We start from the raw sequence: 22045 nt of genomic DNA, 5'->3' as shown, positions 1-22045 counted from the left end.
ACCTTAATCACAATCATAATTTACTAGCAATTGAGTAATAATTTTGATTTATTTATAATAATCAACCAGGTTCTAGAAAATTTAATTATCATAGGAAACAAAACCGTGTGGTACAAGTCCTCTTGTTGATCAATTATTGTATGATAGCATTGTTGGTCAATTATTGAAGGGGTAAGTTTGTTCGAAAACAAAACAAAACAAAAGTACTAATCAAGAATAATAGAAGATGAGAAGGTGACAGCTCATCGTCTTAAAACTTTTTTTTTGTGTTGGTCCTATCATAAGTAATCAGTAATCACATGATTCTTTTGTTCAAAGTTGGTCGTAAATCAATAGCTGTATTCACTGCATTTACACCACACACATGCCTTTGGCTTTAGTTTTCTTTCGTATCATTCTCATCAACTCTTGTACTTGCAACAAGTTCCAAATGAAGGGGTAAAGATAATTATCTACTAGTCGGGTTAAACAACTTAAACAAGATCATATAGTTTTTAAACCAGAAAGCTTATACGATAATGACAAAATACGTATATATCTCTAAACAATTGTTGTATAATTTTCAATTATTGTATTTTATGTTGTTATTTTTCGCAAAAGAAAAAGGAAAATCTTATAAGATTTAACATAATTTTGGGTGTTTGTAAGTAATATGTTAGGGTTTTATTTTCTAACGATAAATTTTACAGAATGTATAATTATTTTCTAACTATAAAGTTAACAGAAATGTAAAGTTATTTTGAGTATGTCTATTATATTTGACAAATTGATGGTAAACCTAAAATTATGTAGTCAGAAAAAGTGCATTGTTTTTGTTCCGGTTTGACGATGGCTCAAATTGAACACGTAACGCAACTGTATATATATATATTCTAAAATATTTTAATGAAAAGTTATGGCCAAAAATTAAAATTGTTAACTGAAAAAGAGATACATGAAAAAATTGCCGAAAAAGAAAAGAAAAAAATGGGAAGCACGTAAAAGTTGAACACCGCGTTGGCTTTTTCTCCTCTATATAAAGCCTTTTGCCTCTAATCTTTCTCCTTCCCTTTCTTCTTCTTCTGCCTTTGTTTGGCCTCTCACCGTCTCACGACTTGTCCTCTGCGTTTTCATTAGCTAAGCCATTTGTTTCTTAGATCAGGTTCGATAATATATTACATAGATTCTTCTTCTTTTCTTTTCTTTTTTGTGTTTGCTATTCTCGCTTTTTTGATGAGTTGATTTCCAAATTTATGGAAACTTTAGGTTACATGCATTTACGCAAAGCTTGAAGAAATTCTTGTTACTAAATGGCTTCATAGTTCATATGAAAAAACTACATTGTTCATAACTACATATGATCTGTTAATTGCTATAGAGGTTCTCAACCACGTCAAATTGTAGGTTTTAATCTTTCGTTACGTCTTGATTATTTCTGACATACATTATTTTTTTGTGTGAAGTAAAAAAACCATAATTGTATTTTTCGTTCCCTATACTTGAATTCTTTTTAGTTTATAAAATCTATTATGAACATTTTAGTTCAAATTAAGTCAACATGTTTATTGTACTATTTAAGATTATGAGTGGTCGGTGTGACACCAGCCAATCAAACATAATTCTTATCCCCAAACATATGGAGATGAGTTAAACTTGCACACTTTGGCTGTTTGGTTCCCACCACTTTTGTCTGAATGTTTCCTCCCTCTTCTTTGATTATTAAGCATCATTGTCACTGAGTCTAAGATTCTCTCTTTATATAAAGATTCTCGAAGAGTGAGTAAAACCAGCGATAATCATCCCTCATCATCTACTAAAAATGGAGATTGAGCTTTCAAAATATGATTCCCTTTTATTTGGTAAGACACTCATTGCTCTGTTTTCCATTTTTCCCGCAATTTTCTCTGTTTTGTTATCTGAAACAATATCTATATTTTTGTGGGAATTTTTGTAGATCTTGATGATACCCTTTATCCATTGAGCTCTGCGATTGCTAAAGAATGTGGACAAAACATCAAAGGTGACTTTTGTTCATCCGAAATCAATTTCTTGTTCTGCAAGTCATTACGTTTTCTATAAAATTTGTTTATTTTTATCGGTAGATTACATGGTGGAGAAGCTTGGAATCGACAAGAATAAGATCCTGGACTTATCTAATTCACTTTACAAGAATTATGGAACTACCATGGCCGGTCTTCGAGTAAATTTTAATTCTCTCCTTTGAACTTAAATGAATCCGTAGCTTAATTCTTCACCGAGTTTAATCATAATTATTTTCAGGCGATAGGTTATAACTTCGATTATGACGAGTATCACAGGTATATATATAGGTATATATATACACAAAATCTCATCGCACAGTATACCAAGTCATAGGATGATTCTGAATTTGTCTTGTTTTTTCCTAACAGTTTTGTACATGGGAGACTACCTTATGAGAACATCAAACCAGATCCCATTTTGAGAAGTCTCTTACTTAGCCTACCTCTTCGGAAGATCGTAATGATTATTCTCTACTTAATCATTCCTACAAAAAATATCTCATACAAAAGTTTTTAAATATCTCATATATGTTTATGGATCTGTCACAATTTTTCAGATCTTCACAAACGCCGATAAGTTGCACGCAGCTAGAGCCCTAGAGAGGCTAGGGTTAGAGGACTGTTTCGAAGGAATACTTTGCTTTGAATCATTAAATTCTACTACTAGTAATCGTGAAAACGTTAGTGATGATAAGAATGAAATCTTCGACATCATCGGCTACTTATCCGATCATGAACAGCCAGTTTCCGCTTTACCTAAGACACCAATTGTGTGCAAACCATCTGAAACCGCCATAGCAAAGGCTCTTGAAATCGCCAACATCGACCCTCAAAGAACCGTGAGTGCCTCTTAAAGAGTTTCCATAATACTTTAGACATACATTTGTTTGTTTTTAATGGGTTGTTGTTTCTTGTAGTTGTTCTTCGATGACAGTGTTCGAAACATTCAGGCCGGTAAACGCGTTGGTTTGGATACTGTTTTGGTAAGTTTTTTCAAAACACGTTTCATCATTACTCTATAAGTAGTGAAAGGTCGAGACTATAATAATGGAGTGATGATGTTTGTTTTGGTGTAGGTGGGAACTTCACAGAGAGTGAAATATGCAGATTATGCGTTAGAAAACATACATAACCTTAAGGAGGCTTTGCCAGAGCTATGGGTATCAGAGGCTAAGCCTGAAAAAGTTAGCTACTCCGCCAAGCTTGCCGTTGAAACACCGGTTATAGCCTAATTAATTAAACTCCGGTTATTTGAAAGATTCCACCAGTAATTTTCTTTGTCATAAATAAGTAATTAAATAATCTCTGTTGTAGTTTTTGTAAATAGCCTTTTTACCTTCTCGCTCATATTATGAGTTTATTAATTAATAAATAATAAAAATATAAAATCAGATTATCGGATCATTTGATACAAACGGTGGACTAAAGAGATCGGCCTTTTGGCCCATTATAATATCAGGCCTGTTTAAAACGAACAAAAATAAAATAAAGTTTCAAATAATTCAAAAGATAAGGTGACGTGGCGAAAATCAGAAATTTCGATATCTACTCACTCTCTCTCTCTAGTCATCGTCTGAGCTTACCCAAAATCACCAGTCAATGGCGATGATGACGACGACGACGACGACGACGACCACGAAAACATTCTTCCATCCACAGCTTCCTGCTAACACTCACAAATCCGGAGCTGTAGCTCCTTCCTTCGTCTCAGTTCCTCGTTCGTCGTCTCTTCAATTTCGCTCACTTGTTTCGGATTCAACGTCGATTTGTAATCGAAGTAAGTTAACCGGAAAGCTCAGAAGAGTGTCCGTTATCGTTTCCGCCGCCGCAACATCTGAACCTCTCACCGTCCTCGTCACCGGTGCCGGTGGAAGAACAGGTTCTCTAATCCATCATAAAGAAGATTTTTTAGATTCTCTCTACAATGTGGTATTGTGCGATTCCATAAGAACACTGTTTAATGTTGATGGTGAAATATGACAGGGCAAATTGTGTTCAAGAAATTGAAGGAGAGGTCGGATCAGTTTGTGGCGAAGGGTTTAGTGAGGACAAAGGAGAGCAAGGAAAAGATCAGTGGAGAGGATGAGGTGTTCATTGGAGATATCAGAGATCCTGCAGCCATTGCTTCTGCTGTTGAAGGAATTGATGCTTTGGTCATTCTTACTAGCGCTGTACCGAAAATGAAACCAGGTTTTGATCCTAGTAAAGGAGGGAGACCTGAGTTCTACTTTGACGATGGAGCTTATCCAGAACAGGTTGATTGGATTGGTCAGAAGAATCAGATAGACGCTGGTTTGTATTACTATTCATCTCTTTTGAGGTTTGTGTATGTGTGTTTCAGCTAAGGTGCTAATTGTTTGATGAATATATATAGCTAAGGCTGCGGGAGTTAAGCAGATTGTTTTGGTTGGGTCGATGGGAGGAACAAACCTTAATCACCCTCTCAATAGTATTGGCAATGCCAACATTCTGGTGAGACTCGTCGTTCTCTGTTTTCTTCAACACACCGAAATTAAGTTTCACAGCAAATGGTTCAAAGTCTTTCTGCAATTTTGTATAGGTTTGGAAGAGAAAGGCTGAGCAATACTTGGCTGATTCCGGTATTCCATACACCATCATCAGGTAAACTTTATTGTTGTTTACTTGCATCCGATAAAAATTGCAATGGCGGAGTTCTCATCTTGCAATATTGCTCTTGGATTCAGAGCGGGAGGTCTGCAGGACAAGGAAGGTGGCATTCGTGAATTACTCGTGGGAAAAGATGACGAGCTTCTCGAGACAGAAACAAGAACAATCGCAAGGCCTGATGTTGCAGAAGTCTGTGTTCAGGTGGGTTCATTATGATCAAAAGAGATTTCATAAACTGGATGATCCATCCATCAACAGTCGCCATATTTATTAAAACCAGTTTTTGCTTCTCCTAATCATGGTAAGTGTTCTATTTAAGCAGGCGTTGCAACTTGAGGAGGCAAAATTCAAAGCACTTGACCTGGCCTCAAAGCCTGAGGGAACAGGCACCCCAACAAAGGATTTCAAGGCCCTTTTTGCTCAAGTGACCACTAAGTTCTGATAAGTATTTTTTTTCTTCTCTTTGTCCTGGTAACAGAGTCTTAGGATTGACACTGAGAGGGATGAGTTCTTTATGTGTGTAAACCGTCTCTTTCTATTTCTCATGAGGTCTTGCTTGCCCTAGATTCTAAGTAACACCAAAAGCTTTTGAAATATATTTAGAGATCATCAAAACTCACAAATAGCATTAAGGGACCACAACTAATAACACTAAGAGCTCAGATTCAAAGCAGAAGAGTTTTCCAGAAATAGTAAAACTTCTTATTTCAATGTACGTTGGTCCTCGTGTGTACATTGGAGAAGTAAAAAACCTTTTTCTTGAAACCATACTTTATCTAAGCTTCCTCTTATACGTGTTACAATCTAGACAAGTTAACTCTCTAGCAATATACAAACTCTCTGATCATCCCTAGCTACAAGAATACCGTTAGGAGAACCTAGCTGAGAATTCAACAAATATCCAGCTAGAAAGTTATAAATACGGACTTACATCAATATCATCTTTTAACAAGTTCTTCCGGATGACAAAGACTTTCATCTGCAAACAAAGACACAGTCTTAGTACAATGCTTAGAAAGAATCAGATGGCATTTTTAGAGCAATGTGAATATGAATCCGAGCTGTACCTGTAATATCGTATCTAGGAATTACAGGGGAAAAAATGAAGATATGGTTCTCTCTTATGCTAACAAGGATTTTTCAGTCAAGCCTTGGACTCAGGTTTCCAAACAGAAAGAGCCATGACGGTTCTTCCTTTCCAGCCTTGCAAGAGCCACCTGTTATCTTGATCGATTACAAAATCCTTGTGGTAGAATGTATTGACCTTATGCAGCGCTGTCTTCATAATGCTTGGGTCAAATGGAACTTGTACCAACCCTGACCTCATAGCCCGGACATGCCACTGCTTGTATGTCTCAGGCCTCTCCACTCTTTCCCAACCTTCGCAAGCAATTACATTCAATGCCTCTCTCCCAAAGACCTCCATCTCAAGGAACATCCTCCCTTCGTCTTCCCGTGGCACAATTGTCTCAAGCATGTCGAAAATCGAGGAGAAATGAAAGAGAGCCTCGCGAAACCGTGTCACGAAGAACGGTGCATTGTATGCACCATTCACAATGCCAAAGACAAAAAGATCCGGATTGATCTTCCCGATCAAATTGAGAACAGTGTCTCTACAGCTTTCTACTTTGACCGATTCATCATGCAAATTCTCAGCTCGGTAGAGGCAATTGACTATGATAACCTCATCTCTGTCTATATCGAGATCTTCAAGTTGAATTGCATCCCACTTCTTAGCAATTGCTTTATACTCAAATGGCACGCCAAAGTGTTTGGCATACGCTGCTAACCTTTGACCAGTTTCTTCAACCCGTTGTGCTGGACGAAACCCTGGCTGCGGAAACTCAATCCCAGTGATCCTAACCATTGGTGATCCATACATGGAAAACCTGTGAATAAGAGTTGGCCATTGGAAACCATAGAGGATACCAAAATCAATAACATGAACCCGCTGAGAATTATCAACAAGATCGCGTATGGTCTTATTGGTTATGAAATAAGAGAGCTTCCTAAACGGACAACACGCAAGAAAAAGCTGGTGAGCCTTCAACACAGCTGCAGCTGATCTCGGTTTACTCACAATCCCTTTGTAAATCTGGCTTCCGGTACCTGCTAACCTCGCCTCGAGACCATTAGCAAAACAATGAGCCAATCTCTGGTTCCCATCACCAAACGGCGTAGAATGCAGCCTTATCTGTTTCAACAACTGACCCGCACACCTACGATCATCAGCTGCAACAGCTTGAGCACAATGTATCAATAAACTTCTCAAATCCACAACTTCTTTTTTCCCATTTTGCCCACCTCCTCCTCCTCTTCCACGTCCTCTTCCTCTAGCTCGTCTCTTCCCACCTTGAGCCACTGAAGCTTTCTTCTTCTCCACTCCTTTCTTCAGAACTTCACGCAACGCATCAAACTCCTTCATGCTCTCTTCTCCAGGAACATGAACCAAGATCTTATCTACAACATCTGACCTCAAAATATCCTCACCAAACACAGCAGGTAGCTTACTACTCCTCTCTTCTTCCACACTTATCTCATCACGGCTAGAGTTCTTCCTTCCCCTGCTCATACAAATCTCTTCTCTAAAATTCACAATCAACTCGTTTTGTTCAGGAAGAAGCCTACTAGCTTCTTCAATCCCACGCCTAAACAACCAAACAGATTGATGACTCTCCCGATTCGAATCAGAATACAAACTCTTCTTAGACGACGACTCGTCAATCTCAAAACCATTAGATTGAGGAACACTTAGAACCGATGAACAAAGACTCTGAGGATTTCGAAAATCAAAAGTAAAACCACCACTACTTAGTGGCTTGATTCCACCATTTCCAAAACCTATACAATCACATCCGGTGTAGTTAACTGGAACAACACGGTCAAGATTCTCACCATTTCTCTCAGAGAACGAAGCCACCAAGTTCCGTTCAGGAGATGGAGGATACTTCTTGCCAATAGCTTCGTAGAGCGATCTCTCAGCAGCTTCGAGATCTAGAGACTCTTGGAGCATGCAAACTTTATCATCCATGTCTTCCTCATTCAACATCTGACTAATGTATCCTAAAACAGCATCGGAGAAATCGAAATCATCAGCCGGATCTTCTTCTTCTCCCACTACCACTTCCCGTAAAAAAACTGAATTCTCCGCCGGATTCCTGTGATCGGAGGAGGAGAGATTGTAATTGAAACCGTCGTATAGTGACACCGGAGTGAAAGTATGATTGGGGAGCAACGAAGTGGATTGATCGGGTAAACCGGGTAAACGGTTCCGAGTAATCGCAGCAGAAATCCCGGTTAGACCTGGTTCAGTTATCATATTCTCTCTAGATTGAGAAATTAATGAAAGAAGCAGCAGGTGATTAAGGAAGAAGAAGAAGAAGAAGGAGAGGGAGGGGACCGAAGAGAGAGATAGAGAAAGGAATCGGAATAAATGCGTTTTAATTTATTTTTTTTAAGATAATTAAGAGAATTATAAATTAAAAAAAAAAAAGGTCTGATCTCCGAGGTAGGGAAAAGCAAATCACAGCCGTTGGATCATTATGCGTTTTTTGTGGGGACCTGTTGTCGTCGTCGTGCTTTATTAATATTTTTATAACAAATTAGCTAAAATGTACTTATCGGTTCATTGATTGCCACGTGTTGTCATTATAGTATGTTAAAGCTTACATAATTGTTGTTTTTAATATGCAAATTAGTAAGTAGTACACTATACTTTTTCTTCTTTTTAGTGGCAAGTACATATTTAATGAGATTTATGATTTTATCTATAGTTTTTTTTTTCCCCAACTTGGATAGTTGGATCGTACTAGAATCAAACCTTAATTATTATTTTCCCTTTGTCCAAAAAAAAAATATATATATTATTTTCCTTTCTAGAACCTTAAAATGTCGACAAATCATTTTGAATTTCTTAGTTTACGATTAGGGGCCTAGTTAAAATAAAATAAGAGAGCCGCTGGACCTTTTCTTTTCCCCAAGAGCACACACAATGGCTACAATTATGAACTTCATTTCCAACTTTCAATCGAATATTATTTTGTGGTATCACTAGTTTAATAACTCCACGCTATGTGTTCAGTTTCAGTATTCGCCAAAAAAATATAATACGATATCAACATGTATTCGCGTGAGAAACGTAAAAGACCCGATAGATCAGCTAGTGTTATGTAAGTCAAGCATATGTAGAAATACCTTAATTATACATATAGGGTCGAGCGCAAACGTACGTTATTACGTGTATTGTTTGCATATCATTGTCTATATATCCCTTGTGTGACGTTTGGACTGATATTTTGATTGTATGTTATGGTTTAATTATATTCTTTGGTTAAGTACTATTCTGTCGTTCTTAATTGTTTTCTTAGCAACTAGCTATTTCCTATGTTCGTTCGTCGTCGTTTTACTTTTATGCATCCTTCTTTCGTTGTCTTGCTTTTTCTAAGCCACTTTTTATGTTTAATTCCATAAAACCACGCAAAACCTTATTCATTTCGTTTAGCTAAGTTTGTTTCTTACAAACGACGTGCAACTTCTAGATCTTTGTAAATTCCTATTTATCACCGTAACACTAGCTAGACCCATGCATCTATTAGAATGTTTTAGGAGTTTACTGGCGACCACACCAACGTAACTCTAACTCAAATTTGCGATAGATTTGCAAGGGATTTACTAGAAAATAAAAAACCATAGCACATCCCTCGCAAATTTGCGAGGAACTCAATCGTCGCAAATCTGCTGCTCAATTGCGACGCATTTACGACAAATTCGCTGGGAAGGTCCCATTCCTCGCAAATCCATTGCAATATTGTGACGATTTTGCGAAAACATAATCCATAGCAAATTTGCTATGAAATTGCGAGTGATTTGCGAAAGCCATAGCAAATCCATTGCAAAGTTAGGATAATATTTTTTTTATAAATATTACAAAACTTAATAGAATTATTTTGAAATACATTTGAATGTGTTCATAAGGTGAATTTACTAACTTTTAACATTATTTTGATGGTTTTTACAAATTAGATATTCAAGATTTGCGACAAATTTGCAATTGATATGCTAGACGCATAGCAAATTAGTCGCAAATCCATCGCAAACTACTCAAAACATAGCCATTCCCTCGCAAAAAAAAAAACTTTAAACCCTAAACCCTAAACCCTAAAGACTTATTACATTACTATTAATGATTAAAAAAGATGAATCCAAAACTTATAATCAAAGATAGCAGTGCAACACAAAATTGTTAGAGAATTGGAAAATTTGGCAAATATTTGTCTCAATGTAATGAACAAATATGTGATATAGTGTAGAACATCATCATGTTTAGAGTAAGATGCAAAATTGGACAATTTTGGAAAGTTTGATGATAGAAAAGAGTATGATGACACCATTGGAACTTATAATATATTTGAAAGTTAATTTGACTAATTTGTTAAAATTATTTTGATGGTTTTTGCAAATTAGATATTCAAGGTTTGCGACAAATTTGCAACTGATTTGCTTGACCCATAGCAAATTAATCGCAAATCCATCGCAAACAACACAAAACATAGCAATTTCCTCGCAAATAAAAACTTTAAACCCTTGAACCTAAACCATTAAGACTAATTACATTACTATTATTATTAATGATTAAAATGATATAATTCAAGAATTATAATCAAAGATAGGGCACTAATGACAATTGCAAATCCTAAACCCTAAAGACTTTGCGAGGGATTTGTTACGTTCTCTCGCAATTTGCTCGCAAAAACCCTAAATTATAAAAATTTTAAATTAATTAATGTTTGCGAGGGAATTCCAAGGGTGCGTAGCAAATCCTCGCAAATTTGCTCACAAAAACTCGAAATAATAAAAATTTAAATTAATTAATGTTTGCGAGGGAATTACGAGGGACCGTAGCAAATCCCTCGCAAATTTTGCGTTGAAATTGCGACGCCGTTAATTTCCTATATAACTAAAAAACCTAGTTTGAGCGAAGCTCAAACCCAGCCAACAAACCCTACTTTCCTTCTTCTTCTTCCGATTTCTTTCTTCTACGGTTGTTCTCTTCTTCGGTTGTTCTCTTCTCTGGTTGTTCTCTTCTCCGGTTGTTCTCTTCTCCTCTCTCTTTTTCCGGTGAAACCTTCTCCAACCCTTACTCCTCCTCTTCTCTCTTTTCTTTTGAATCTCTTGTCCGGTTAGTCTCCTCCTCTCCCTTTCTACCTCTATCTCCGGTGAGTCTCCTCCTTTCTTCTCTATCTCCGATTACTCTTCCTATTCTCTCGATCTGAAAGTCTTGTTATTTTAGGGTTTAGATTTTTATTTTAGGGTTATGATTTGGGGGTCAATTTTTAGTTTAGGATTCTAATTTCGAGTTTAGGGTTCTTATTTCGTGTACAATTTCGATCATAGGGTTTCAATTTTAGGGGTTCAATTTTAGGGTTTCAATTTTAGGGTTTTGATTTTAGGTTTTTGATTTTAGGATTTTGATTTTAAGATTCGAATTATAGGGTTTTGATTTTAGGTGTAAGATTTCGAGTTTAATTTGTTTTTTGTATAATTTTATTGAATTTTGGTTTTAGAGTTTAAGTCTAATTTTAATTTTATTTGATTCAGATGTCTTCTCGAGACCAAAACGGGTCTGTAAACCAAAATGTTTACAGCCAATTCATATCATCTCAAGGTTTATCTCCTCCCATCTCTGCTCGAGGGATATGCTCTACTGGCCCTGCTCAAAGGTTACCTTCTCCTGCTTCTTCTCAGGGAACCTCACCGGCAACACAAGATAACCATAATGCAGTCTTTGCGGGGGTGCAAAATGATCTTCCTCCTCAGCAATCAACTTCCTGTGTCAACAGTGTAAGTGCCTCTCAAACTTTTTTCACTTTGGAAGAGTTGCTTGCAAGTCCTGGGCGTGCTGGCTTAACAAAACTGGATCCTAATCGACCTCCGGGTACACTATGGTGAGAATGTTAATGATCTGACTTATAGTTTATCTTTATGTTTTGTATTTTCAATGATCCTCAATCATTTTATCTTATGTATGGTAGGTTTGACCAGGATTCTTTGGTTGGTGCTACTGTCCGGGCCATTTTTGAAAGAGATTTCAAATCAGCTCATGCCAATTGGACCCAAACACCATGTCCGGTTGTAAACCGGTGGTTTGAAACTTTTGCGGTAAGTTACAGATTTGTTGATGTGTTTAAATTACAGATTTTGTGTGTTTATCACTTGATTCTGGATCTGATTTTGTTTGTGATTCATTTTATGTCTTTACAAGCAAACATATAATTGGGATGCGTCCATCAATGAAAGAGTTAGAGCTGAGTTTGAAAAGAAGTTGAAGTCCCGGATGAGTGATCAAGTGTCTCGTTGGAAGGGTAAGTGGAAGAAGAAAGGTAATGACGCAATGCCGCGGTGGCTTGATCCTACCGTATGGGATGGTTTGGTCAAGTTTTGGTGTGAACCAAAATCAGAAGCAAAGAGTATCAATAGCCATAATGCTCGCTATAGTGATCCAGATGGCACCGGAATACATAAGCACCGTTCTGTTCAGACCTCTTTTAAAGCCCGAGCACGAAAGCTTGTAAGTATCTCTGTTTAACACAAGTTCATTAATCATATCATATCTACAATATAGTAATATAGTTCTTTCATTTCTCTGTTTTTAGTCTGAGAGGACTGGTGAGCCACTACCTGATTTCCTGCGAGTCCTAGAAGATACTGTCTGAGAAGGTATACAATGAAGTGTCGTCAAAGATAGCTGAAGCTGAGTCTGAGCTATTATCAGCGGATAACATGGAGAGTAGTGCTTCCGGAGGGTTATCAGTCATTGTGAAGAACCAAATTTATGCCGAGGTAAAACATCCTTCATTGTTTATGTTAATGTTTGTGTTTGTGTTTATGTTTATGCTTCATTGTTTATGTTAATGTTTATGCTTCATTATTTATGTTAATGTTCCTGTTTGTGTTTGTGTAAACACTTATGTTTGTGTTTGTGTTTGTGTAAACACTTATGGTGTGTATATGTTTTGTTGGCAGGTTGCTCCGAAGAAAAAGAACCGGATATATGGGGTTGGTAACATGCAAGCAGAAGCATCTTCAGCTCAAATTGGTCAACCGCCTCCTCCTTCTGAAGATCCACTCGTTCTAGCTGCGAAGCTTGCTGCTGCCGAAGCTGCTCTTGCAACTCAGGCAACTCAACTACAAGAAAATTCGGAGAAGATGCATAGTTATGATGCATACTTCGAATATCTTGCAGAGAAAGATCCGGACTTTGCTGCTAGATTTCCCAGAGAAGATTCAGTGACCAGACCTGTGACCAGAGATGCAACCACCGGAGAACCTACCACCGGACAGTAATAAACACTCATGAACTCTCTTTTATCCTTTGAACCTCTCATATGTAATGATCTCTCTTTTATCTTTTGAACCTCTCATGTGTAGAACATAATCGGTTATTAGGATTTGTTAACTTATTTTGTAAACTTAGTACTTATAATTACAGCTTTAATTTGCATAAGTTTTCAAGGTTTAATTTTAATTATAAGTTTAATTTTAATTACAGGGTTTAATATTAATTAAGCTTACCAAAATCAAAATTTTAATTTTTTTTAATACCGTTTTTAGAATTTGTGACGGAAATATTAATTGCAAATGTATCGCAAATTTGTGAGGGATTTACTAGATACATAATTTGCGAGGTTATTGCTAGACAAAAAGTTTCTCGCAATATGTGTGAGATTTGCGAGGGAAAATTATTTCTCACAAAACTTGCGAGAGATTTGCAACGTTGACCAATTTGCGAGAAGCGATTTGCGAGAGATTCACGATATATATGTTCACTGCAAAAGATATATTTTCTTGTAGCGCTGGTTAAGTTGCTGGAGTTTCTAAATGTGAGGGCCGGCTTGAGTGAAGTTATATATATATACATTCTTCAACTGAAGTTATGTCTTCCTTTGGAAATTAAAATGATCGATAAAAAAATATTGTTTCAAAATATCAAATTATTTAGATAAAACGTTTTCATAGTTACAGCCTTCTAAAATTATACATATATCTTTATGTTTTCTCATTTACATGATAATTTTACCATATCAGGTCGAGTACGTCATGAAAAAACAATTAGTACTTTTTAATTTGTCGGAGAGTTCGAAATAGAAATCTCAATTATTGTAAACAGTATGTAGCTGCTGTAAACTCACCTATCCTGAGCCCTTAAAACTTACAAATCACATGGAACCCTTATAGAAATTGTGTAACAACAATTATATCAGAGACACTCCACATGCATCATGTAATACGATAGCTCAAGAAGCTTGCCATTCAACTATTGCGGCCCTATGTCATCCAATTTAATACAACTTTATTATTATTCAAAAAAATCATAAAATAAACAATATTTATCCGCTGCAAAACCTAATATATTTATTTGTATGTCGACCACATGCTCTTAATGTGATGCTCTCGATTCGTTTGGTTCATTTATATGATATGTTCACATTTCACAACAAAATATACAAGAAATATGCATACATGTATTTTTTTTTTTTCATCATATGCATACATGTATATATTGTTTTTTTGGTTCTTTCTATAAACATAGACATACATGTATTTATGTTAATTGCTCTGTAACCAAAAAAACTATACATGCGTGCATGCGTAGATAATGGCAAATAAAAATACTATAACCTATACTTCGTAAAAAGAAAAGACAAACATACGTAATTGTGTTTGGCATTTGTTTTTTTGGTTTTTTAACTATGAAGAATACTTTTGGGTTGTAATCGGTTTGGTTTCGGATAGATTATATAACTTATATGTCTTTTCTTTTTTTTTGTCACCCTATATAACTTATATGTCTATTATTATATAATTCTACATTAAAAACATACATAATTGTATAAATTTTGGTTTACTTTGTCATCCATCCTACACGAAGATGTCACCATTAAGTTCAAATTAAAACAGAAATAAATCGATTCGGTTTAGTCTATAAGTAAGAACCCATTAAACCGGTGAGATGGACAACAATTAATTTACCTCAAAACCCTATCACTCTGCAAAATTTACAGAATAAAACCCAACCAGCCAAAGTCCCCCCATAAATACACATAGTCCTTCCCGCTTTCTCTCAGTCCTATCCAATACACACATCTCTCTCTCTCTCTCTCTCTCTCTCTCTCATAATGATGGCGACTGCGTTTGGGATCTGCTTGTGGTTGGCCGTTACGGCTTCCTTTCTCTTAACAGCTACAAACGCCAAAATCCCCGGCGTTTACAGTGGCGGACCGTGGCAGAACGCACACGCCACTTTCTACGGCGGTAGTGACGCCTCCGGAACCATGGGTATATGCTCACTACTCACTACCTTACCAAATTCACCATTATCAATTTCGTTTCATATATATAACCAGAAATTACGATTTCTAACTTCTTCTTGTTTGAGAAAGTTCCTAACTTTGTTTGTGCTCTGTTTTTTTTTGTAAAGTTCCTAACTTTATTGTGTTCTCTGTTTTTGTGTTTTGGCGCGTGGGGTTTTAAAAGGTGGCGCGTGTGGATACGGGAACTTGTACAGCCAAGGATACGGTGTGAACACGGCGGCGTTGAGCACTGCTCTGTTCAACAACGGATTTAGCTGCGGTGCTTGCTTCGAGATTAAGTGTACCGACGACCCGAGATGGTGTGTCCCGGGAAATCCGTCGATTCTTGTGACGGCGACGAACTTTTGTCCGCCGAATTTCGCTCAGCCGAGTGATGACGGAGGATGGTGCAATCCGCCGCGTGAGCACTTTGATCTCGCTATGCCTATGTTCCTCAAGATCGGTCTCTACCGTGCAGGCATTGTCCCCGTCTCCTATCGCAGGTCTCTCTCTCTCTCACTGCTTTTTTGTTTTTTTGTTTTTTGTTTTAGTTTCTTTTACTTTTCTGCATCGTTTTGGTTTTACCGGTAATATAATTTGGTGAATCAATAAGAATTTAACTGTAAATAATACTTTTAGGCTGAAGAAATTACACAATAGTAACTTTTGCAAATTTGTATTATGTGAAAGATTCATGTTTTAATGGGAAATAGTGTTTTATTGTGTAAAGAAAACAAATTAGAGGCTTTATTGTTTAATAGCTCGCTAATAATATGCTAGAAAAATGAGTAAATTTTTATAAAGAGTATTTTGTTCTAAAATGCAAATGTCTTAATTCTTATTAGGTGCTCTACTTCAAAGATATTTGTACCAGACTACCGAACATGTTATTATTATTATTATCTCTGTGTGTTTTGTTTTCTTCTAGGTTTCTAGCACTTTTTAGATAACGGCCTATGAGTTTCAGAGTTCAGAAACTGAAACCATCGCTCTCAATAGTATTATTGTTATTACTTTGGTTTTTTTACTCTGAAACAGTATAAATTGATTTATTTAGTATTTCAATTTTATCATTTCGGGAAAAGAAGCAGGACACAGTAACCCAGAGATCCATCTCACTCTCTCTCTCTCTCTCTCTCTCTCTCTCTCTCTTCATATCATCTCTTTGTCTTGTTGTTAATAATTGTCTGAACTCTCTGTTTGTTCTGAAGGGTACCTTGTCGGAAGATAGGAGGGATAAGGTTCACAGTAAACGGGTTCAGATACTTCAACCTTGTTCTGGTAACTAACGTTGCCGGGGCCGGGGATATCAACGGAGTTAGCGTGAAAGGATCAAAGACAGATTGGGTGAGGATGAGTCGTAACTGGGGACAGAACTGGCAGTCTAACGCCGTCCTCATCGGCCAATCACTTTCTTTCAGAGTCACCGCCTCTGACCGACGTTCTTCTACCTCGTGGAATGTTGCTCCTCCCTCGTGGCAGTTTGGTCAGACTTTCTCCGGCAAAAACTTTCGAGTCTGAGAAGACTCTGAACTCTGAAACCACCACACACAAAGAATCAAAACGTTTTTTTTTTTCCAATGAAGACAAAACAAAACAATACTCAAGAGATGTTATTTTTATTTTTAAGACTATGGAAGAGGAGAGAGATCAGAGACATCATTTTCCAGCCCTGGGTTTCTCCCTTTAATTTTCTCGGGAAATATTCCGGTGGCTTTGGGAAATTATTTTACTTTGTTTTTGAAGAATTATTATCAGCAAATTTTATTTTATTTCGTTGGTGTCATCTTCTGCTAATAAAAAGCCAGAGAATGTAGACAGGCTGTGATTGAGTCTGATGGACCGTGTAATGGGCCCTTGGGCCAAGTTTTTCTCTACTTATTTATAATCTGGCTGGATTCGATTTCGTGTGTGGGACTCCTGTCTAAGCGTATTATAGAGTGAAGACAACAATTGATTGTAATTTGCATCATTAAGATTGCGATGTTTAAGGTTATTGGCCCATGCAGGTGGTGGTTATGGACTGAAAAGGTTAATAAGTTGTCGTCATGGATCCATAAGACTATAAAGAAAAAACACAAATGGATTTAAACCGGCAGTGCGAGTTTGTGAAGGTACGTTGTCATCCCTTACATTTTTATTGCACCTTTTTTGTGCGATTGTTGTGCTTGTGATTTTTTGTGATACATGTGCTGATTTGGGTGATATGTTGTCCTCGTTATCTTTGTTTATTGTTTAGCATTGTTATTGTTATGTTGTTTGTTTGATGTTCATAATGATTCATATTGATATTCAATGAGCAAGTTCAAGATTTTATTTATTTACTCTATATATTATACGACTCTTCATGACCGCATAGTACTATTTGAAACTCAAGTTAGAACATATATTTGCAGTGAATGATGCACATGTCATAATTCAACATCCATCATACATGATGCACGACACATAACCTAAACCATACTCATTAATATCATGATCCTCATCACATTATTATCATTTTTACTTGTACTTACTTCGTTAATAATCTTATTACATTGCCATCTATGATCTATCATAAACAAAGAACACCTATTACAAACAAGTCCTTAATCCAAAAACTGCGTCAACTCTAGTTAACATTTTAACCACAGGTTCGAGTGCACGAAATTCAGCAAAGGAACGAGTCAATTTCATAATGTTTTGTCAAAAAACAAAATGGGCACCCCGTTTAAGGATGCATGATCCAAACTACAACATGTCCATATAATAATAACCTGAACTATAACCTCTGTAGCTATATATTATTAGAATAGCGGGTTAGTTTAGTTCAATACGCATGTTATTCCCCGTACCCAATTATGACCTCAACCTAGTAATTTCTCGACCAAAAACTCATAATTTCACATAGCATATAGTTACAAGTTAAATGAAGTTCGATAACTTAGCAGACTAGCTGTATGCTCGAGGCGAAACAAGAAAGAACGGATGGATTTCCAATTGGTTCAATATAATACCTAATCTCCCTATCCTTCTAGCTAGCTATTCATTCAAGAGTGCTCAATTCACAGCATCCAAAACCAATATCATATACTCTCTCCGTCTCATAAAGATTGATATTTAGAAGTTTTTACACATTTTAAGAAAACAATGATTACTGAGTTTAAATATATATTTTTCTTTGACTAAAGAGATATTATTTAATTTTAAACCAATAACAATTCAAAATTTTAAATATTTTCAATGATTACTTCTTGAAATTTACAAAACATCAATCTTTGTGGGAAAAAAAAATATCTAAAAACATCAATTTTATGAGACAGAATGAGTATATATATTTATGAACGAGAACCCTACGTTTAACTATACTAGTCAATCAATCATTAAAACTGATATATAGAGCAAAACCGTTAAATTAATTGAGCCGATTTTTCTATGTATATGGCCCTATAGGATGCTAATCGAGTTACAAGTTACCACTCCGAGTCCGAATCAATCCTCATCACGAAAATTCTTTACACGCATAGCCACAACAAAATTTAAGAACAAATGTCAATTATAAATTTATTAATAAGTTGTCATAATTATTGGTTTAAACTCTGTTTGTCAGTCATTTAAACTGAGAGGAAAACCGTTAACTAACCGAGCCGATTTTTCTAATTGAGTAGCCACTCCGAATCAATCCTCCTCACGAACGCATAACACACCAAGATTTAAGAACAAATGTAAATTATAAAATTTATTAACAAGTTGTAGTATACAAAATTAATTAAGATCAAAATTAATTTTCTGAATTTAAGTTAGTTTGAATTAAAAATAATAATTTAAAATAGAATTCAAATAACATTATTTAAGTGATTTAAAATAGCGTAACTATCGAGATGTCCAAAAATTGATAGTTTCACAGACACCAAAGACAAATTTGATTTTTCAACAAATTTTCCATTAAAAGAAAATTCCATGTAAGAGGAACGCATCCAAACCAAAAAAATAAAAATAAACAAATATATATATATATATATATATATATATATCTCATAGTTGTAATGAAAAAAGTTTGATAAATGGTAAAAAACAAAAAAAAACAAAAAGAGAAAAGAGAAACAAAAAAGCCGGAGGTGATGGAGCACATGAGGTAAAAGGCAAGATATGGCAGAGAGAAGATCAGAGAAGGGATCTGCCTCAATTTGACAACACATATGTCATGTCATCTCCCTCACTTTTATCATTATTATTATTTGTTTTTTATTTTCTTTTTTTTCTTATATAAAACATATTTCTCTGATTCCATCAGCATTTACTTTATTTATTTACTGTCTTTGCTCTGTTTCACAATCTATATACAATAGTGTATTTTTTAAGAAAAAAGATCGTTAGCTACATTAAGCATCCTAAAACGCATAGTCACACGCTAAATATAATATTGTACTTTAAAAAAGAAAGCTTTTTAAGAATAAAGTGGAGAAGGTTCTTTTTCAAACCTTTTTTCATATATGTATTGCATTACTACATAAATTATGTGACATTACGTGGTTAACACCATAAACATATATTTCCGATACACTGGTTGACTGACTTTGGAGTTGACTAAAAAAATATTTTAATTTTTTTTATGTATACTATTAAAAACCAAAAAATTTAAATTGCTATATGAAATAGTTTTTATTTTTTTAAAAAAATTAAGACATATTCTATATTATATAACTAAATATTCTGTTTACATCTTTAATGTATACATTCTTATAATGAGTAATTTTTATTTTGAAGATAAACTAATAGTCAACTTTTTAAAATATTGTTTTGCAAAATCAATTTTTTGGATCTTCTTTCTTCTATGTATTAAAAATAAATATTATGTGTTTTTGTTGTTTACAATCAAATATATTGCTTTATTAAATAAAAAATATATTTAAATAAATCAAATAATAAGTTGATGTTTTTAATTGCAATAGAAAAAAATTAACTATTATAATACTGGATGAATTAACATATATACAATATATTTTCTATTGCAAAACTTAATAAAAGTGAAATGAAAAAGCCTTAATATTTTTTCAGATATTATAATAATTCTTAAAAAAAGTGAATTATAAAAAATTTCAATAGTTCTAATGATTTTGATATGTATTGGGTTTGGTTTTAAGTTCTTTTGTTGTAGAAATATTTTCTATTTAGATAAATTAAGTAAGAAGTTGATGTTTTTAAATTAATAATGTTAAAATAGGTAGTTTTCTTATTTGATTTATTACAACAAGATTATCTGGTTTGAATTTAAGTTCTGATATCTTATGAATGATTTTTATTTCAATTTTATTTAAGTTTTGAAATTGAAAAAAGGTAATTATTATAAGACTAAATGAATGATATATATATATATATATATATATATACAATATATTTATTTTGGATCCATATATATTTTTAATTATAAATACCATAAATGATTCCTAAATAATTTAATTAAATGTTTTTATTTTGGTTTCTAATACTAAAAACAAAAAAAATTGCATATTTTTATTGGTCAACATCGGTCAACGCCGGTCAACACCGGATTCTGATAAACAGTGTACCGGAATAAGATGGTTGTGATATTGAGCACATGACATCATATAGTTGGTATATGTGGCCATGCAATACATATACTTTGTGTAGTTGAATATATATCTCCAAAATTGGCATGTGTGTCATGTATTGTGATATAGTTTTTGTAGCTGACTATTTTTTTTCTTATTTTTTATACTCTTGCTAGTAGTTCATTAAATTATTTATTCTTTCTTCCCCATAACTAAAATTCTAAACTGTATATACATTTTGTTAGGTCTTGAAGGTCTGAGGGATATGCCATATTATGAAGGGTGACTATGGACAACAGGATCATACATCTTAAGATTCGCTACTAGAAAACATGCCCTAACTCAAACTTAAAATTAAAAGAACACAAAATTATACTATCAAAATTTGAATGTAAAGAGGACAAAATTTGGGTAAACAAAACGGTCAAGTAATCCAATCATTCATATCGATGTAAAAAAAAAATCATACAAAGCAGGCCCATCGAAGGCCCACCACTAGTCTCCTATCAACGTACTTTTCTTGTTTTGGTTACAAAATCAACCTACTATGTTGGCTGTTCTCTCATCTGTCTAAACTGTAAGATCAAACTACATCATAATTTCTTGAGTGTTACATTGGGAGTGACTCAGTTTCGTAATTATTGGCTAGTAACAGGTGAATATATTTGGTTAAAACATTAACACAAAGCATTTTTGAAAATGTATTTGATTCAAGTGGCAGATCTTCTCAATTTTGAGTTATGTAGTTAAAATTTTTATATATTTAAAAAAAATCATACACTAAAGAAACGTGGATATTAAGTTCAATTTCGCAGAATTTTTTAAATAAAGTTTTTCTTTTTCAGTAGAGTTGTCCAGCTTAATATTACTATATTTCTAGGGATTTTTATTATGAATTCTCTTCAGTTTTTCTTTGTAGTGAACATTCTAATTTGATGAAAATAACTTTTTGATGTCGGGTCATGTCTTTGCATGACCAAATGATAAAATGCAAACCATAGCAAACTTATTATATTTATATATAAATGTATTGACTTAATAATGGTGAGTCTGCTACAATTATTTCAAAAATTCCTCCTATTCTACTATTACATTACAAATCTGAATTGTCCAAATGCATTATTAGTTAGTAGAATAGTATTACAGTATGACTATTACAACAATAAATTTACTATTACAATATTGTAACTTTGTAAGCATTAGAGTGACGTCATATATAGAAAGTGTTATCATATATTTATGTGGTTTGCCTAATTTGTTATAATAAGCTAAGATACTCTCGAGGGGGTGATAGAGAGAGTGAGACTAGTAGTAGTAGTACTGTAGTAAGTAGTAGAGGAGAGGCAATAATAAATAAAAGAGTGAAAGTGTTGTCTGCCTGATTATAGCTAGGACTCGGAGAAGATACTAAAATACGCACATTGGTGCATGGTAGCAAAGGTGTGTGAGAGAGAGAGTGAGTAGTGGTAGTCGGATGTGATGGAACAAGGAAAAA

The 22045-nt window shown here is 34.7% G+C and overlaps 5 protein-coding genes across 5 annotated transcripts; 4 read left to right on the top strand and 1 right to left on the bottom strand.

Annotated features, from left to right (window-relative positions):
• LOC104792558 (uncharacterized protein C24B11.05-like) lies at positions 920–3422 on the top strand. The gene is made up of 9 exons (XM_010518737.2): positions 920–1141; positions 1745–1838; positions 1934–1999; positions 2082–2179; positions 2260–2297; positions 2391–2478; positions 2579–2860; positions 2939–3004; positions 3098–3422. The coding sequence occupies exons 2-9, from the start codon at positions 1799–1801 to the stop codon at positions 3251–3253; spliced, it is 834 nt and encodes a 277-aa protein (XP_010517039.1). The 5' UTR covers positions 920–1141; positions 1745–1798; the 3' UTR covers positions 3254–3422.
• LOC104792556 (uncharacterized protein At2g37660, chloroplastic) lies at positions 3544–5247 on the top strand. The gene is made up of 6 exons (XM_010518736.2): positions 3544–3900; positions 4005–4313; positions 4396–4493; positions 4582–4643; positions 4727–4850; positions 4972–5247. The coding sequence occupies exons 1-6, from the start codon at positions 3621–3623 to the stop codon at positions 5089–5091; spliced, it is 993 nt and encodes a 330-aa protein (XP_010517038.1). The 5' UTR covers positions 3544–3620; the 3' UTR covers positions 5092–5247.
• Positions 5329–8067, bottom strand: LOC104792555 (scarecrow-like protein 9). Its single transcript, XM_010518735.2, has 2 exons — positions 5717–8067; positions 5329–5628 (listed from the first exon to the last, which is right to left on the bottom strand). Exon 1 carries the CDS (start codon positions 7966–7968, stop codon positions 5794–5796), a length of 2175 nt encoding a protein of 724 aa, XP_010517037.1. The 5' UTR covers positions 7969–8067; the 3' UTR covers positions 5329–5628; positions 5717–5793.
• Positions 11112–13103, top strand: LOC109133415. The gene is made up of 5 exons (XM_019246510.1): positions 11112–11593; positions 11681–11807; positions 11911–12216; positions 12302–12488; positions 12672–13103. Exons 1-4 carry the CDS (start codon positions 11247–11249, stop codon positions 12359–12361), a joined length of 840 nt encoding a protein of 279 aa, XP_019102055.1. The 5' UTR covers positions 11112–11246; the 3' UTR covers positions 12362–12488; positions 12672–13103.
• Positions 14767–16905, top strand: LOC104792554 (expansin-A3). The gene is made up of 3 exons (XM_010518734.1): positions 14767–14984; positions 15183–15501; positions 16210–16905. Exons 1-3 carry the CDS (start codon positions 14825–14827, stop codon positions 16517–16519), a joined length of 789 nt encoding a protein of 262 aa, XP_010517036.1. The 5' UTR covers positions 14767–14824; the 3' UTR covers positions 16520–16905.

Source organism: Camelina sativa, chromosome 6, assembly GCF_000633955.1.
Source record: "Camelina sativa cultivar DH55 chromosome 6, Cs, whole genome shotgun sequence".
Classification (NCBI taxonomy): domain Eukaryota; kingdom Viridiplantae; phylum Streptophyta; class Magnoliopsida; order Brassicales; family Brassicaceae; genus Camelina; species Camelina sativa.
This window is presented reverse-complemented; position numbering and strand designations above follow the sequence as displayed.

Bases quoted from the DNA above. Each gene is read 5' to 3' on its own strand.
- LOC104792558 (XM_010518737.2), top strand. From the start codon at position 1,799: ATGGAGATTGAGCTTTCAAAATATGATTCCCTTTTATTTG. The intron at 1,839-1,933 runs GTAAGACACTCA...GAATTTTTGTAG, and splicing joins ATATGATTCCCTTTTATTTG to ATCTTGATGATACCCTTTAT. The intron at 2,000-2,081 runs GTGACTTTTGTT...TTTTATCGGTAG, and splicing joins ATGTGGACAAAACATCAAAG to ATTACATGGTGGAGAAGCTT.
- LOC104792556 (XM_010518736.2), top strand. From the start codon at position 3,621: ATGGCGATGATGACGACGACGACGACGACGACGACCACGAAAACATTC. The intron at 3,901-4,004 runs GTTCTCTAATCC...GAAATATGACAG, and splicing joins CGGTGCCGGTGGAAGAACAG to GGCAAATTGTGTTCAAGAAA. The intron at 4,644-4,726 runs GTAAACTTTATT...TCTTGGATTCAG, and splicing joins ATTCCATACACCATCATCAG to AGCGGGAGGTCTGCAGGACA.
- LOC104792555 (XM_010518735.2), bottom strand. From the start codon at position 7,968: ATGATAACTGAACCAGGTCTAACCGGGATTTCTGCTGCGATTACTCGG.
- LOC109133415 (XM_019246510.1), top strand. From the start codon at position 11,247: ATGTCTTCTCGAGACCAAAACGGGTCTGTAAACCAAAATGTTTACAGC. The intron at 11,808-11,910 runs GTAAGTTACAGA...TGTCTTTACAAG, and splicing joins GGTGGTTTGAAACTTTTGCG to CAAACATATAATTGGGATGC. The intron at 12,217-12,301 runs GTAAGTATCTCT...CTCTGTTTTTAG, and splicing joins AAGCCCGAGCACGAAAGCTT to TCTGAGAGGACTGGTGAGCC.
- LOC104792554 (XM_010518734.1), top strand. From the start codon at position 14,825: ATGATGGCGACTGCGTTTGGGATCTGCTTGTGGTTGGCCGTTACGGCT. The intron at 14,985-15,182 runs GTATATGCTCAC...GGGTTTTAAAAG, and splicing joins TGACGCCTCCGGAACCATGG to GTGGCGCGTGTGGATACGGG. The intron at 15,502-16,209 runs GTCTCTCTCTCT...TTTGTTCTGAAG, and splicing joins GTCCCCGTCTCCTATCGCAG to GGTACCTTGTCGGAAGATAG.